General features: G+C 43.6%; 1 protein-coding gene across 1 annotated transcript in view; it reads left to right on the top strand.

Moving 5' to 3' along the window:
* kiaa1549la (KIAA1549-like a) overlaps positions 1-15,050 on the top strand; it is a 250,266-nt gene that overhangs the window by 91,029 nt on the left and 144,187 nt on the right. Inside the window, exons 7-8 of the mRNA XM_059976387.1 lie at positions 4,060-4,193; positions 10,024-10,192. Coding sequence (XP_059832370.1) covers positions 4,060-4,193; positions 10,024-10,192 — 303 coding nt within the window. The remainder of the gene's footprint in view (positions 1-4,059; positions 4,194-10,023; positions 10,193-15,050) is intronic.

Raw genomic sequence — 15,050 nt, forward strand, 5'->3', positions numbered from 1 at the left:
AAATAACAGTTTTACAGTCTAATCCAACATCTTTCTGCCCCCGGAAAGCACCTACAGCCAATAGTCATTAAATCATAGAGTTAGTCAGCATGGAAACAGATCCAAACCACCAGAATAATCAAGAACAGGTACCTCCCTTCAAGTATTCGGGGCTTGAACCAACAGTAGAGCAACTTTATACTTTGACACTTTACATTGAAAGAGAGTTGCTTTGTTTTACTCTCATTGTGTTCTTTCTTTGAAGTGTGTATACTATGAATTGAAGGAATGAATAGATTGAATTGACTTTATTTTTTATACCCTTCACATAAACGAGGAGTAAAAATCTTTACGTTACGTCTCCATCTAAATATGCAATGTGCAATCATAGTAATTTATAATAAATAGAACAGTCAACGTAATATACACTCAAAAACGAGGTGGCCTACAGTGAAGAGGTAATCTCTCTGACACAGTGGTGTCATGAAAACAACCTCTCCCTCAATGTCACAAAAATTACAGGAGGAGTGGAGACGTCAATGGATCCGGGGTTGAGAGGGTAAACACCTTCAAGTTCCTCGGCATCCATATCACTGAGGACCACACGTGGTCTGTACACACCAGCTGTATGGCAAAAAAGGCATCTCAGGAGGTTGAGGAAGTTTGGTATGGGCCCTCAAATCCTAAGAACATTCTACAGGGGCACACTTGAGAGCATCCCGACTGGCTGCATCACTGCCTGGCATGGGAACTGCACCTCCCTCAATCGCAGGACTCTGCAGAGAGTGGTGTGGACAGCCCGGCGCAAATGTAGTTGTGAACTTCCCACTATTCAGGACACTTACAAGGACAGATGTGTAAAAAAGGCCTGTAGGATCATTGGGGACCCAAATCATCCCAGCCACATTTTATTCCAGCTGCTACCATCAGGGAAGTGGTACCACAGCATAAAAGCCAGGACCAACAGGCTGCAGGACAGCTTCTTCCACCAGGCCATCAGACTGATGAACTCATTCTCAACATGCAACAGTACAGTGAAGGAACAGGTACTTCGGCCAACAATGCCGTGCCAAACCAGCTAAAAGCCTACCAAACAGTTATCCCTCCTACCTACACAATGTCCTCATTCCTCCAGCTTCCTCACATTCATGTGCCAATCTAATTATCTCTCAAAAGCCTCGAATGAATTTCCCTCTACCACCATATCTCACAGCGCATTCCAGACATCCACCACTCTCTGAGTAAAAAAATTACCCCTCACATCCTCTTTGAACCTATCCCTCCTCACCTAGAATAATTCAATAGTATCAAAGAATGTATACGATCTACAACCTGAAATTCTTGTTCTTTGCAGCCATCCAGTAGTATCCTAGTGGGAAAGTTTGTGAACGCTGCATAATGCTGCATGAGGCTGTTTAATAAGCTATGCACCCATGGTATTACAGGAAAGATTCTAGCACGGATAAAGCAGTGACTAATTGGCAGGAGGCAGAGCGTTGGAATAAAAGGAGCCTTTTCTGGTTGACTGCCAGTGACTAGTGGTGTTCCGCAGGGGTCTGTTTTGGGACTGATTATTTTTACGTTATATGTCAATGATTTGGATGATGAAATTGTTGGCTTTGTTGCAAAATTTGCAGACAATATGAAGTAGGTGGAGAAGCAGGTAGTTTTGAGGAAGTAGAGAGGCTATAGAAGGATTTAGATTAGGGGAATGGACAAAGAAATGGCAGATGGAATACAGTGTCGGAACATGTGTTTTGTGCATTATGGTAGATGAAATGAAAGGGTGGACTGTTATCTAAATGGAGAGAAAATAGAAAAAAACTGAGGCTCAAAGGGATGTGGGAGGCCTTGTCCGAAAGGTTGAGTCTGTGGTGAGGATGCAAATGGAATGTGAGCATTCATTTCAAGTGGACTAGAATATAAAGCCAAGGATGTAAGATTGAGACTTTGTAAAGCACTGGTGAGGCCTCACTTGGAGTATTTTGAGCAGTTTTGGTCCGTTGTGTTAGAAAGGATGTACTGAATCACTTACAGGAGTGTAATAACAGCAGGTTAGAAGCTGTCCTGGAGCCTTGTGGTACAGATTCTCAAACTTTTATATCTTCAGCTAGATGGAATAGTTGAAACTGTTTCTCTGTCTAACTGCATAAAGCAAATGGGGCCACAATTTGAGCGGAAGGGCAGTGCACGTCCCTTGACACCTCCCTGAATATCAGCCTGGATTGATGATCGGTGACTTGAACAGCCTCAGACACAGGGATATCTCCCCTGAGGCAAGATGACCTTCATTGTAAAACAAATGCAAAATCCCGCAGATGCTGGCAGACCGAAATAGAAGCAGGAAGCACTGGGAATACTTACCAGGCCAGGCAGGGAGAAGCACAGTTAACCTAGAAATATGTTAAGGCTGCTCCAAAAAAAGTTGCTGCTGTCCATATCAAAATTAGGTTAACTCAATCAAGTTTCTTTTCTCAAATTTCTGCTTCATGTTTCGGGATTGTTTATGGTTGTCCTTCAGTACATGAAAATAAAGGAGACCAAAATGATTATTACGCTGGACCTGATACAGCATGATAAGATATAATTAGCATGAAGAACACAATAAAAACTATAAAACCCCACAATAAATCTAAACACAAGAGGTTCTGCAGGTGCTGAAACTCTATAGTAACATATACAAAATGCGGTTTATTTATTTATTTATCTATCTAACTATCGATACAGCACAGAACAGGCCCTTCCAGCCCAATGAACGTACCATCTAGCAACCCACTGATTTATCTTTAGCCTTATCACAGGACAATTTACAATGACCAATTAACCTACTAACCGATACTTCACGCGATCATGGCGATAACGTACAAACTCCTTACATACAGCGCTGGAATTGAACCCTGAAGTCTGATGCCCGTGTTGTAATAGCGCTCAATTAACCGCTATGCTACCATGGTGCCGGAGGAACTCAGCAGGTCAGGCAGCCTCTCTGGAAAGGAATAAATAGTCAGAGTTTTGGGCTGAGTCCCGATGAAGGTCTTGACCCGAAGTTTCAAATTTCTATGGGTTCTGCAGGTGCTCCAGTTTCCCCCGTGTTGCAGAGATGCATAGTTTCGTAGGTTAGTTACTCATTGTAAATTATCCTGTGAGTAAGCTGGGATAATTGGCTGGTGCAGGTTCCTTCAGCTGGATGGCCTCACATCATGCTGTGTCTTCAATTATGCCTTGCAGAGGGTAAATATGAGTGTTATCCCTCAAACCTTACTGAGCAGTACATTCTGGCATAACTTATCATCCCTGAGATATTCTGGGATTTCTCAAAGCCTTTTAGGGGATCTCAGCCTAAAACATTGACTGTTTATTTATCTTCATAGATGCTGCCTGACCTGCTGAGTACCTCCAGCATTTTCTGTGTGTTGCTCTCATGGCCCACGGCTCACCGCTCATGGCTCTCATGGTTCTGCGGTCATGGCCCACGCTCTTCTCTCCTATGACATTCTCACTTCACCAGCCTTTTCCACCTATCACCTCCCAGCTTCTTACTTCACCCTCCTTTCCCCATCCACCTGGCTTCACCTACTGCCTTCTAGCTTGTCCCCCTTCCCCTCTCCCCGCCTTCAGATTCTGGTATCTTCCCTCTTTCTTTCCAGTACTGATGAATTGTCTCGACCCAAAATGTCAATTGTTTATTCCCCTTCATAGATGCTGCCTGACCTGTTGAGTTCCTCCAGTATTTTGTGTGTATGTTACAATAACTATAAATATAAGAACAATCCTATAAGCACAAAACTAAGTAAGGAATATGTCTTCTTGTTTCTTGATGGTACTTTCATACCCACTTGAACCTTTTTCTCAAATATTAAATGTTGATTCTTGTTAATTATTTATCTATCTATTAATTATTTTGTATTTGTACAGTTTGTCTTGCACGTTGGTTGTAGTTCTTCATTGTTTCTATTGAATTTCTTTGTTCTAATGTAAATAACTGCAAGAAAATTAATCTCAGGGTGGTAATGATGATATACAGTATGTACTTTGATAATAAATCTACTCTGAACTTGCTCTCTCCCTCTCTGACACCAGTGCTCCAGTTTGTGAGTACCACCGACATCATCAGATTCTGCAGCTTTACCCAGACCATGGAGGCCAGACTTCAGAGAGCCTTCGAGGAGGCAGCATCTCGGGCTGCCGCCTTCAAAAGTCACTTAAAAGTTCAGGTAAAACTTTCATTTGGACTTGGAATATTGTGTTCAGTTCTGTTCGCCTCTATACAGGAAAGATGTAAAAGCTTCAGAGACGGTACAGAGGAGATTTCCCTGATGCTTCCTGGATTAGAGAGTGTGTCTTATGAGGATAGGCTGAGAGAGTTGGGGCTTTTCTCTTTGGAGCAAAGAAGGATGAGAGGTGACTTGATAGAGGTGTACAAGATGATAAGAGGCATAGATTGACTGGATAGCTTAAGATTTTTCCCAGGGTGGAAGTGGCTAATATGTGGAAGTATAATTTTAAGGTAATTGGAGGAAAGTAAAGGGGGGATGTCAGGGGTAAAGCTTTTACACAGAAAGTGGTGGGTGCATGGAACACTCTGCCTTAGAGACAGGTACATTAGGGACATTTAAGAAACCCTTAGATAGACATAGGGATTGTAGGAAAAATGGAGAGCTATGTGGGAGGGGAGGGTTAGATCGATCTTAATGTTGGATAAAAGAGTAGCACAACGTTGTGGACCAAAAGACTGTTCCTGTGCTGTACTGGTCTATGTTCTTACCATATCGTGAAATGCATTGTTGGTATCAAATCGTTTCAGCCAGGATTGTATTAGGCAGCCCATAAGTGTCACGTGCTTCTGGCATCAACATATCATGTCCACACTCACACACCCTCACTACCTCTTTGGACTGTGGGAGGAAACCAGAGCACCCAGAGGAAGCCCATGCTGTCATGGGATGAACATGGAAACTCTTTACGGACAGCAGCGGGAATTGAACCACTATACTACCTTGCCACCCCACAGCTACGCAACGATAATCACTACCTCAGTATGCCAACACGATGACCACTTTGAACTTCAATGCACTTACAATGAATTACACTGAATTTCAGGGTTGTACATGGTGACATATATGTACTTCAATAATAAAATTTACGTTGAACTTTTTATTTGCCTAACTGTGATTTTTTTTATAATTTTGTATTGTTTGTGGGTTTTTTTCTTGTGAATTTTGTGTATCTGAGCACAAGAGACTCTGAGGATGCTGGAAATCCAGAAGAACACACAAATGCTGGAGGAACTCGGCAGGTCAGGCAGGTCAGGCAGCTATGAAGCACCTTGGCCTGAAACATGGACTCTTTATCCCTCTCTATAGATGCTTCCTTACCTGCTGAGTTCCTCCAGCACCTTGTGTGTGTATCTGATTCTATGTCCCTGTGACGCTGCTGTAAGTAAGTTTTTCACCGCACCTGTGCAGACATGGACTTGTGCACGTGACTTTAATCAGTCTCAAATTGGTTGTTAAATTGCTGCACTGTGTGGAGGTGACAGGGAACTGGTGGAAACGTGCTTTCAAACAACCAGCCCAATAAAAGTGCCGAGAATAGTTCCCTTCCCTGCAGTGTAATGCTGTCACAGATAACACACCGTCACAGTGACATACGTGGGCTGTACAAACTTGATTAAATACTTTCCAATTTAAATATGTGAATCACACTTGATTTGCTACCCTTAAGAAAATTAGGAATGTATCCATAGGTTTTCTAAAGTCAACATTTCTTTTGGAAATGTCATTAGCTATTTTCGTGAGACACAAGATTTTGCCGATGCTGGAAGTCCAGAGTAACAGACTCAAAATGCTGGAGGAACTCAGCAGGTCAAGTAGCATTTATGGAAGGGAATAAACAGTCGAAGTTTTGGGCTGAGACCCTTCAACAGGACTGATGATACCAAAGTCCACACCCAATCCTCCTGCTGTTGTAACAGGGAAAGGATTCCCCTTCTCCTTACCTACCACCCCATGAGCCTCCGTATTCACCACATTTCTTCTTTTTCTTCAGCCCTGTACCTTTTCCACCTATCACCTCCCAGCTTCTTACTTCATCCCCCCTCGTAGCTTCACACACTTTTAGTGTGTATGTGCAAGTGGGTGAACATGAGTGTATGTGTGTGTGCACAAGTGGGAGAATGTGAGTGTGTGTGTATTTGTTCAAGTGTGTGAGTGGTGTGTATGTGGGAGAGTGAGTGTGTGTGCGTCCACAGGCCGGAGAGTCTATATGTGTGCGTGTCTACATGTGTGTGCAATTGGGAGTGTGAATATGTGTGATTGTGTGAGTGGGTGAGTGAGAGTGTGTATTAGTATGCCTACTTCTCAACAATGTAAGATTTTCTCCGAAACTCTCGCACATATTCTGCTCACATCTGGATTTAACCACTGAATGTGCTAACAGCAAGTGTGCTGCTTTGCCAAAGAGGGCACATGCTTATGCCGTGCTCTCTCATGGGAAGTGGGCAATTAATATCCACACTCACTGCCTGGGCAAGGAATACTGAATCAGCAGAGACCTGCACATCTCATGAAAAATGAGAAACCGCATTATACCTTGCACAATGAGCATGCTTTATGTTAAAACTGCTGCTTAAAACCTATACTACGAGTAGTTAAAACAGCCCAATGCATCACCAGCACCAGCATATCCACCATCAAGGGCATATAAGGAAATAACAGGCAGATGGACAAAGCAGAGTCAATGGATGTTGTTTACTTGGATTTTCAGAAACCTTTGACAAGACGCTGAATAAGATAAGAACCCATGGTATTAGAAGAAAGATACTAACATGAATAGAAGAGTGGCTGACTGGCAGGAGGCAAACAGTGGGAATACAGGTGGCCATTTCTGGCTGATTGCCAGTGGCAAGTGGTGTTCTACAGGGGTCGGTGTTGGGACCGCTTCTGTTTACGTTGTTTGACAAAGATTTGGATGACAGAATCGATGGCTTAGTGGCTTAGTGATGATACACAGATACAGAGATAGGTGGAGGGGCATGTAGTGTTGAGGTAGCAGGGAGTCTGCAGAAGGACTTGGGCAGATTAGGAGAATGGGCAAAGAAGTGGCAGGTGGAATATAGTGTCAGGAAGTGTACGGTCATACACTTTGGTAGAAGGATAAGCATAGACTATTTTCTAAATGGGGAGAAGATTCATGTATCAGAGGTGCAAAGAGATTTGGGAGTCCTTGTACAGGATTCTTTAAAGGTTAATTTGCAGGTTGAGTCAATGGTAAGGAAGGAGATACAATGTTAGCTTTCATTTTGAGAGGACTGGAATGTAAGAGCAAGGATGTGAAGCTGAGACTTTATAAGGCACTGGTCAGAGCACACTCGGAATGAAAGGCTTGATGCATGGGAGGCATTTGATGGCGCTGGGCCTGTACTTTCTGGAGCTTCAAAGAATGAGGGTAGGATCTCATTGAAACCTCACAAATGTTGAATGGTTAGATGTGGAGAGGATGTTTCCTATAGTGGGAAAGCCTCAGAATAGAGGGGCATCCATTTAGTACATCAGTGAGGAGGAAATTCTTTAGACAGGATGGTTAATCTGAGGCAGTCATTTCCATGTTTGGATGTGGAGGCCAAGTCATTTAATATATTTAAAGTGAATGTTGATAGATTCTTGGTTGGTCAGGGCCTCAAAGGTTTTGGGAGAAGGCAGGAGAATGGGGTTGAGAGGGATTATAAATCAGCCATGTTGGAATGGTAGAGCAGACTTGATAGGCCGAGTGGCCCAAATCTGCTCCTGTATCTAATGGTCTTATGGTTTTATATACAGAAATGTGTTAGAAATGGGCCAGTAACATCACGAAGGATCCCACCCACCCTTCTCAAGGACTGTTTGTCCCACTCCCATCAGGGAGGAGTCTACGTAGCATCCACATCATGAACAGACTCACTAATCCACTAACCCACCTCGCCATACTCCCAACCACCATTACTTTACCATTTCCTGTCAGTCACCTTGTGTGCAGACACTCCTGTGCCTAACGTGACTTTATGGGCATCCAGTCAAGCTGTGTAAATAAGCTACGTTATGTATCTATATTTATTTTGTTTTTTAAAAATTATTATTTGTGTTCTTTATCTTATTGTATTTTTTGTGCCGCATCAAATCTAGAGTAACAATTATTTCATTCTCCTTTACACTGTGTACTGGAAATGACATTAAACAATCTTGAATTGTGAATGCTGAATCTTTAAAATTGATCTAATTCTCAGTAAATCTCATTGTCTATCATTACCAGGTGAATTTGTGCGCAGAAGCATTCAGACATGGTCAAGAGGTTCAGTTGTTGTTTAGATCAAACATCAGAATGGGGAAGAAACGTGATCCCAGTGACTTTAACCATAGAATGATTGTTGGTGCCAGACAGGGTGGTTTGAGTATTTCAGAAACATCTGATCTCTTCAGATTTTCATGCACAACAGTTTCTAGAGTTTACAGAGAAAGCTGTGAAAAGCAAAAAAATCCTGTGAGTGGCAGTTCTGTGGGTAGGAATGTCTTGTTAATGAGAGAGGTCAGAGGAGAATAACCAAACTGGTTCAAGCTGACAGGAAGGTGACAGTAACTCAAATAATCACGCATTACAACAGTGGTGTGCAGAACAGCATCTCTGAATGCACAACACGTTGAGCCTTGAAGTGGTTGGGCAGAAGATCATGAGCGTACATGTGCGTAAATAAAATGTGCAAAAGATGAATAATGAAGCAGGGTTGACAGCCCTATTCCCTGGGTGTTAAACAGCAGAGGGCATAAGTTTAGAAGAAATTTACAAAGAAGGCTTTTTACAAAAGGTCTGCTAGGTCCTGGAACATGCTGCCCAGGGGATGTAGGTACAGCAGCAGTTTTTAAGAGGCATTTAGACAGATACACGAACTGGCAAGGAGTGGAACTGGTTCACTTTTATATAATGTACTGAGGACAGTGAAAAGTTTCTCTTGCACTCTCTTCATGCCGATCTATCTATCTTGCTGTCTATCTATCAACACAATGCAGAGTAGGTCCTCATGGCCCTTTGAGTTACCCCGATTACACCTAACCCAGCCGTGGGACAATTTGCAATGCCCAATAGATCTATCAGTATGTCTTTGGACTGTGAGAGAAAACAGAAGGATCTAGAGAAAACCCATACATTCCTTGGGAAGGATGTACAGACTTAACCTCCAAACGCTCCAGGCTGTAGTAACGTTGTGCTAAGCACTACGCCACCGTGGTGCCCATGATGCAGTGAATTGAGGAACAAGGTAGAACAATAACAATGCAGAACCAAGTGTAGTGTAGGTAAATGATAAAGTGCAGGATCATAATGAGGTGGATTGTGAGGTCTAGAGTCCATCACATTGTACAAAAAGTCCCTTCAAGTTTCTGTATAGATCAGATGGGATTAGTTAGATTAGCATCAGGGTCGGCAGAGATATGGTGGGCTGAAGGCCTGCTCTTGGGCTGAACTTGCATCACTTCAGATGTGCGCATGACATTGTCTCAAAGTGAATTGTGTTAAGGTGACCTTGGCAACCTGGACAGAGTGAGATCCTGTTCGACTTGCAGGACGTGGGGACTGTAAGCCCCTACTGTGGATCGTTGGGGTCTCCCTCACTCTTATTTGTGACATTTACTGGGAGCGTTGCAGACGAAGGGCCCAAAGCATTGTTGAAGACCTCCACAATCTTTGTGACCCATTACTGTCAGGAAGGAGGTACAGGAACATTAGGATTAGGACTACCAGACTGGGTAATAGCTTCTTCCCTCGGACTGTGGGCCTAATGGATACCCTGCCACATCCGAGGTCCCATCACTTGGATCGCAAGCTGTACACTGTTTACCAATGCTGTGTATTATGTGTGTTTTGAATTATATTCTACTAACTTATTTTTGTTAGTATTTTGTTTTGTGTGATATATGTTTTGTAGGTGCACTGTGGCTCGGGGGAACATTGTTTCATTTGATTGTATATATGTACAGTCAGACGGATGATGATAAGCTTGAACTTGTTTCCCCGCAGATTTTGAACACGTCGGTGTTGGAGAGCTCCACGGCGGTCTCCATGGTCTACATGGTGAGGAATCAGAGCACGCTGCTCAATGGCACCGCTGCCAGCGGCCTTCTGCATCACCTGACACCTGCAGAGCTGGGATACTACCTCGCCTACCCCCCTCTGACCCTGGCTGAGCGTAAGTAGCCTCCATCACCCTTACTTAGTCCGGCGTTTGAATCTTAATGCTGAAAATTGTGTGTTAATGTCGTGCAGTTTGGGGTCAAAGCACTTCTGGTGGTATGTGATTTAAGGTTTCTGTGTCTTCAGCCCGACCCGTGAACACTACCTCACTATTTTCCCTTTTTTTGCATTATTTTGTTATTTTTATATACTTCTTTTTGTAACTTTTAGTAATTTTTTTATGTATTGCACTGTACTGCTGCTGCTAAGTGACAGATTTCATGACATACTGTGAGGCCTTCTGATGGTCGGGGTCAATTATTGTCTTTACGTCCCAGCTGTTTACGTGATACCCAAGCCAAAGCAGTATGATATGGAGACAAGCTGTTGCCCATGCACCGGGCTCCCCCTCTCTACACAGCTGATGAATCCAAAGGAATGGCAGAGTTTGGTACAATTTGGCACCAGCGATGTTGCAGGAGTTGTCAGCCAGCATTGAACTCAATGTAGGATTGCCTTAGGGACTCCAGCTCCTGATTTTTCCTCAGAGATTACTCTCGAAGCCTTCACCATGAGTGGGTATAGCTGCAAGGCAGCAGCGGTTTGAGATTAGAGTTTTCCTTCTCCTAGAGGAGTTGCCAACCATGGCTGACAAATCCCATCTACTGAAAGAGACTGGTTTTAAGGTGGAAGTAACCCACCTTTCTTTGCCCCTTTCTGCTGCTGGTAGAATCAGTTCTACCGGGCTTAGTAGCCAAGCCACATGTGAAGGCCAGGAATCGGACTTGGTTGTCAGATGCTATTTGAGGCACACGCCATTGGCAACATTTAATAGGTAGTTGGAGCTTGTCCTCTTTACCACCTGCTGTACGTCAGTAGTGATAAACCTGATTCTGATTCTGGTGGGAGGGTGGAGAAGAGCCAGAGAGAGGCGTTGACAGGACCTCTGGAGGGGAGGCTGGTTTCACTGAGTCTGCAACTCTTTACAGTCTGAGAAATAGAATCAGAATCAGGTTTAATACCACTGATATATATTGTGGAATTTCTTGTTTTTGCAATACATCAAAAAATGATTAATTTCAATAAGAAAAATATATTAAAAATTAAATAAGCAGTGCAAAAAAAGAGGAAAAATAGTGAAGTCGTGTACGTGGCTTCATTGTCCATTCAGAGATCTGATGACAGAGGGAGAAGCTGTGCTACCAAGTTGTGATGCATCCAATTGGATGCTTTCTGTGGGGCACCTATGAAAATAGTGAGGGCTGCAGGAGACATGACAAATTTCTTCAGCCTTTTGGATGATTACCATGCCAGGATATTACAGGATCTGGGACTGACATAAGTAATGGAGCTGAAGTTTAGATCTGCTGAGGTGGAAGTGACTGCAGGGTCTGTTTGACTTATAAACGTGCCTAACCTTGTTTCCTAGCACCGTAGCAGTGAAGAAAATACTTGTGTCAGCAGCAACGTATACACTAGGAGTAAATTCAAATTTTCCAAGCTTTATTTGCATTATTATGTTTCCTTAAATGCAATTAACTATAATTTAGGCACTAATTAAAAGTAAGAAAATTGGATGGTATTGGAATCATGAAGAATGTTGGATTTGCAGATACATTCACTTGCTTCCTTAAGCTCATCACCCCTACCGAGGTATAGGCCACCAAACGCAGCTCGATGGAGTCCTCTGTCGTGGGCTAGTCTTTCAAGTTGTCCTTAGGTGTGGTCCTTCTTCTCCCAGGGATGAGGTTTTTGGAGCTTCTGTTGGTGTTTCTGTAGCTCTGGGATGACATTACTAGTCCCATGCCCAACCCTGCTCCTTTCACAGCCGAGCTTGTGACCGTCCATGGTGGAGTTACCTCAATGCACTGTTCTTTCACCTCAGATGGTTGAGGAAGTTTGGTATGGGCCCCCAAATCCTAAGAACTTTCTAGAGGAGCACAATTGAGAGCATACTAACTGGCTGTATCACAGCCTGGTATGGGAACTGTATCTCTCTTAATCACAGGGTTCTGCAGAGAGTGGTGCAGACAGCCCAGCACATCTGTAGTTGTAAACTTCCCATGATTCAGGACATTTAAAAAGACAGGTGTGTAAAAAGGGCCCAAAGGATCATTGGGGACCCGAGTAACCCCAATCACAATCAATTCCAGCTGCTACAATCTGGGAAGCGGGACCGCAGCATAAAAGCCAGGACACAGGCAGCTGTCCGAGACAGCTTCTTGTACCAGGCCATCAGACTGATTAACTCATGCTAATTTGAGTGTATTCTGTTACATTGATTGTTCTGTTTATTATAAATTACTATGATTGCACATTTAGACAGATGTAACATAAGGATTTTTGCTCCTCCTGTATGTGAAGAATGTAAAAAATAAAGTCAATTCAATTCAATTCACCTCTACAGGGGCATAGACTGCCAACAACAGTTCACCTGAGTCCTCTGTCCTTGACCAGACTTTCAAGTTGTTCCCCGGTGTAGCCCATCTTCTAAGATTCTTCCTCTCCCAGGGATGGGGCCATTGGATCTTTTGTTGGCGTAGCTCTGGGTTTTTATGGGATGGGGTTGCTAGTACCGTGCCCAACCCTCTTCCCTTTGCAGCCAGGGTGAAGCCGCAGAGGCGGGTGCTGGATAATTAAGACAGTGATTCTCAGTAGGGGGGTTGTCAATGTTGAAGGAGTTTTCTTAACACACGTTCCTGATTAAATAATGTGCACAAGATTCCTTAAACTTTTGGAAGTGCAGGCATTAAAAGAACACCTGATTTTCACATTTGTTTATACAGAAAAAGATATAATTTGCAGTCCCATAGTGTCTCTCTACAATGTCCCCAGTTAGGTTGCAGTTAATGCACTACTTTAAAGGCAGGTCCATGAACACATGAGATTCTGTAGATGCTGCACCATGATCTGGACCAGCTGGGGAAAATGTCAGACAGAATTTAGCACAGACGAGTGTGAGGTTTATTTGTTTATTTACAGTAGTTAGAGAGGCAGCGTGGACAGGCCTTTCTGGCCTGACGAGCCACATCGCCCAACAAGCCACCTGGTTACCGTCGCCCAATCACAGGGCAATTCACAATGACCAATTAACCTACTGAACGATATGTCTTTGGAGCGTGGAAGGAAACCAGAGCACCTGGAGGAAACCTATGCATTCATGGAGAGGATGTACAAACTTCTTACAGACGTCATCGGAATTGAACTCTGAACTCCGGCGCCCCTTGATGTCATCATGTCACACTAACCGCTGTGCTACTGTGGCGCTCTAGTTGTTGCACTTTGGGAGGGTAAACCAGGGTAGAGACTTACACGGTGAATGTTCGGGTACTGAGAAATGCAGTAGAAGAGAGGGATCCAGGAATACATGTCATTGATTCTGTGAAAGTGGCATCACAGGTAAATGGCATCACAGGTAAATCATAAAGAGAGCTTTTGGCACATTTCCCTTCATAAATCAAAGTATTGAGTAAAGGAGTTGCGATATTATATTGAAGTTGTATATGACATCAGTGAGGCCAGATCTGCAGTATTGCGCATGGGAGAATGAGGGGAGATTTCATGGAGGTAGACAACATTACGAGGGGTCTCGGGTCACAAGCCCTGGTTATGCAATCAGTGACACCTGAAGAGTATTGATCATGGTGGCGGTCACCCATCTTGTAAAGAAGAAGGTAATGGCAAGCCACAGCTGTAGATTTGCCAAGAAGAACCATGGGCACAAGACCATGATGACCCGCATCATGCAACGTGGCACATATTGAAGATGATAATAAATAGGGTAAATGCAAGCAGGCTTTTTCCTCTGAAACCCGTGAGACTAGAACTCAGGGTCATTGGGTAAGGGTGAAAGGTGAAGTACTTAAGAGGAAACTGAGGGGGATCTTCCTCACTCAGAGGGTTGTGTGAGCCTTCTGTTGATATTACAGTACTGTGATGTATTGAGCTGAGTCTGTAGCTTCTTATGTTACCCGTACATTCGAATTGCATTACCAGATAATGATACAACCATTCAGGACACTTTCAAGCCTGTAGATGCATTAGGCAGAGTCAACTACATCACATAGTGTTTTAGACCTGAAATGTTAACAGTCATTCTTCTCACAAATGCTGCCTGATTCACTGTTTCCAGCATTCGCAGAATTTATTCCTTAATCCTCAGACACAGGAGCAAGGGAACCAATCACTGAGTAACGTCCACAAAATGCTGAAGAAACTCAGCAGGTCAGGCAGCATCTACAGAGAGGAAAAAACAGTTGACGTTTTGGCCCAAGCCCTTCATCAGGGCTGGAAAGGAAGCAGGAAGAAGCAAGAATAAGAAGGTGGGGAAAATACAAGCTGTCAGGTGAGGCCAGGGAAGGGGGAAAGAAATGTGAAGCTGGAAAAGGATAGACTTTCCGTTGCGAGTTACAGCCATTAAAAGACATTCTTCTCCATTCAGTAAAGAGGCTGAACTTGATTCTGAAAACTGCAGGCTGCTCCCCATTGTGAGCAAGGGAACATGTGCAAAGTAAGCTCCTATAAACAGGAAAGTGATTCCAACCAGAGGCACAAGAGATTCTGCAGATGCCCAGAGCAGCACACACAAATGCTGGAGAAACTCAGCAGGTCAGGCAGCATCTACGGAGAGGAATGAACAATCGATGTTTCAGGATGAGGCCACTCAGCTACCGTCCCCTTCAGTTGGTCTCATCTATCACCTGCCAGCTTGCACACCTCACCCACCCCTCACCATCTTATTCTGGCTTCTGTTCCCTTCCTTTCCAGTCCCAATGAATGTTAACTGTTCATTCCCTCCATAGGTGCTGCCTGACTTGCTGAGTTCCTCCAGCATTTTAAAGTTCAAAGTAAATTTATTATCAACATATGCATAT

Source organism: Hypanus sabinus, chromosome 7 (assembly GCF_030144855.1).
Source record: "Hypanus sabinus isolate sHypSab1 chromosome 7, sHypSab1.hap1, whole genome shotgun sequence".
In the NCBI taxonomy this organism is placed as follows: Eukaryota; Metazoa; Chordata; class Chondrichthyes; order Myliobatiformes; family Dasyatidae; genus Hypanus; species Hypanus sabinus.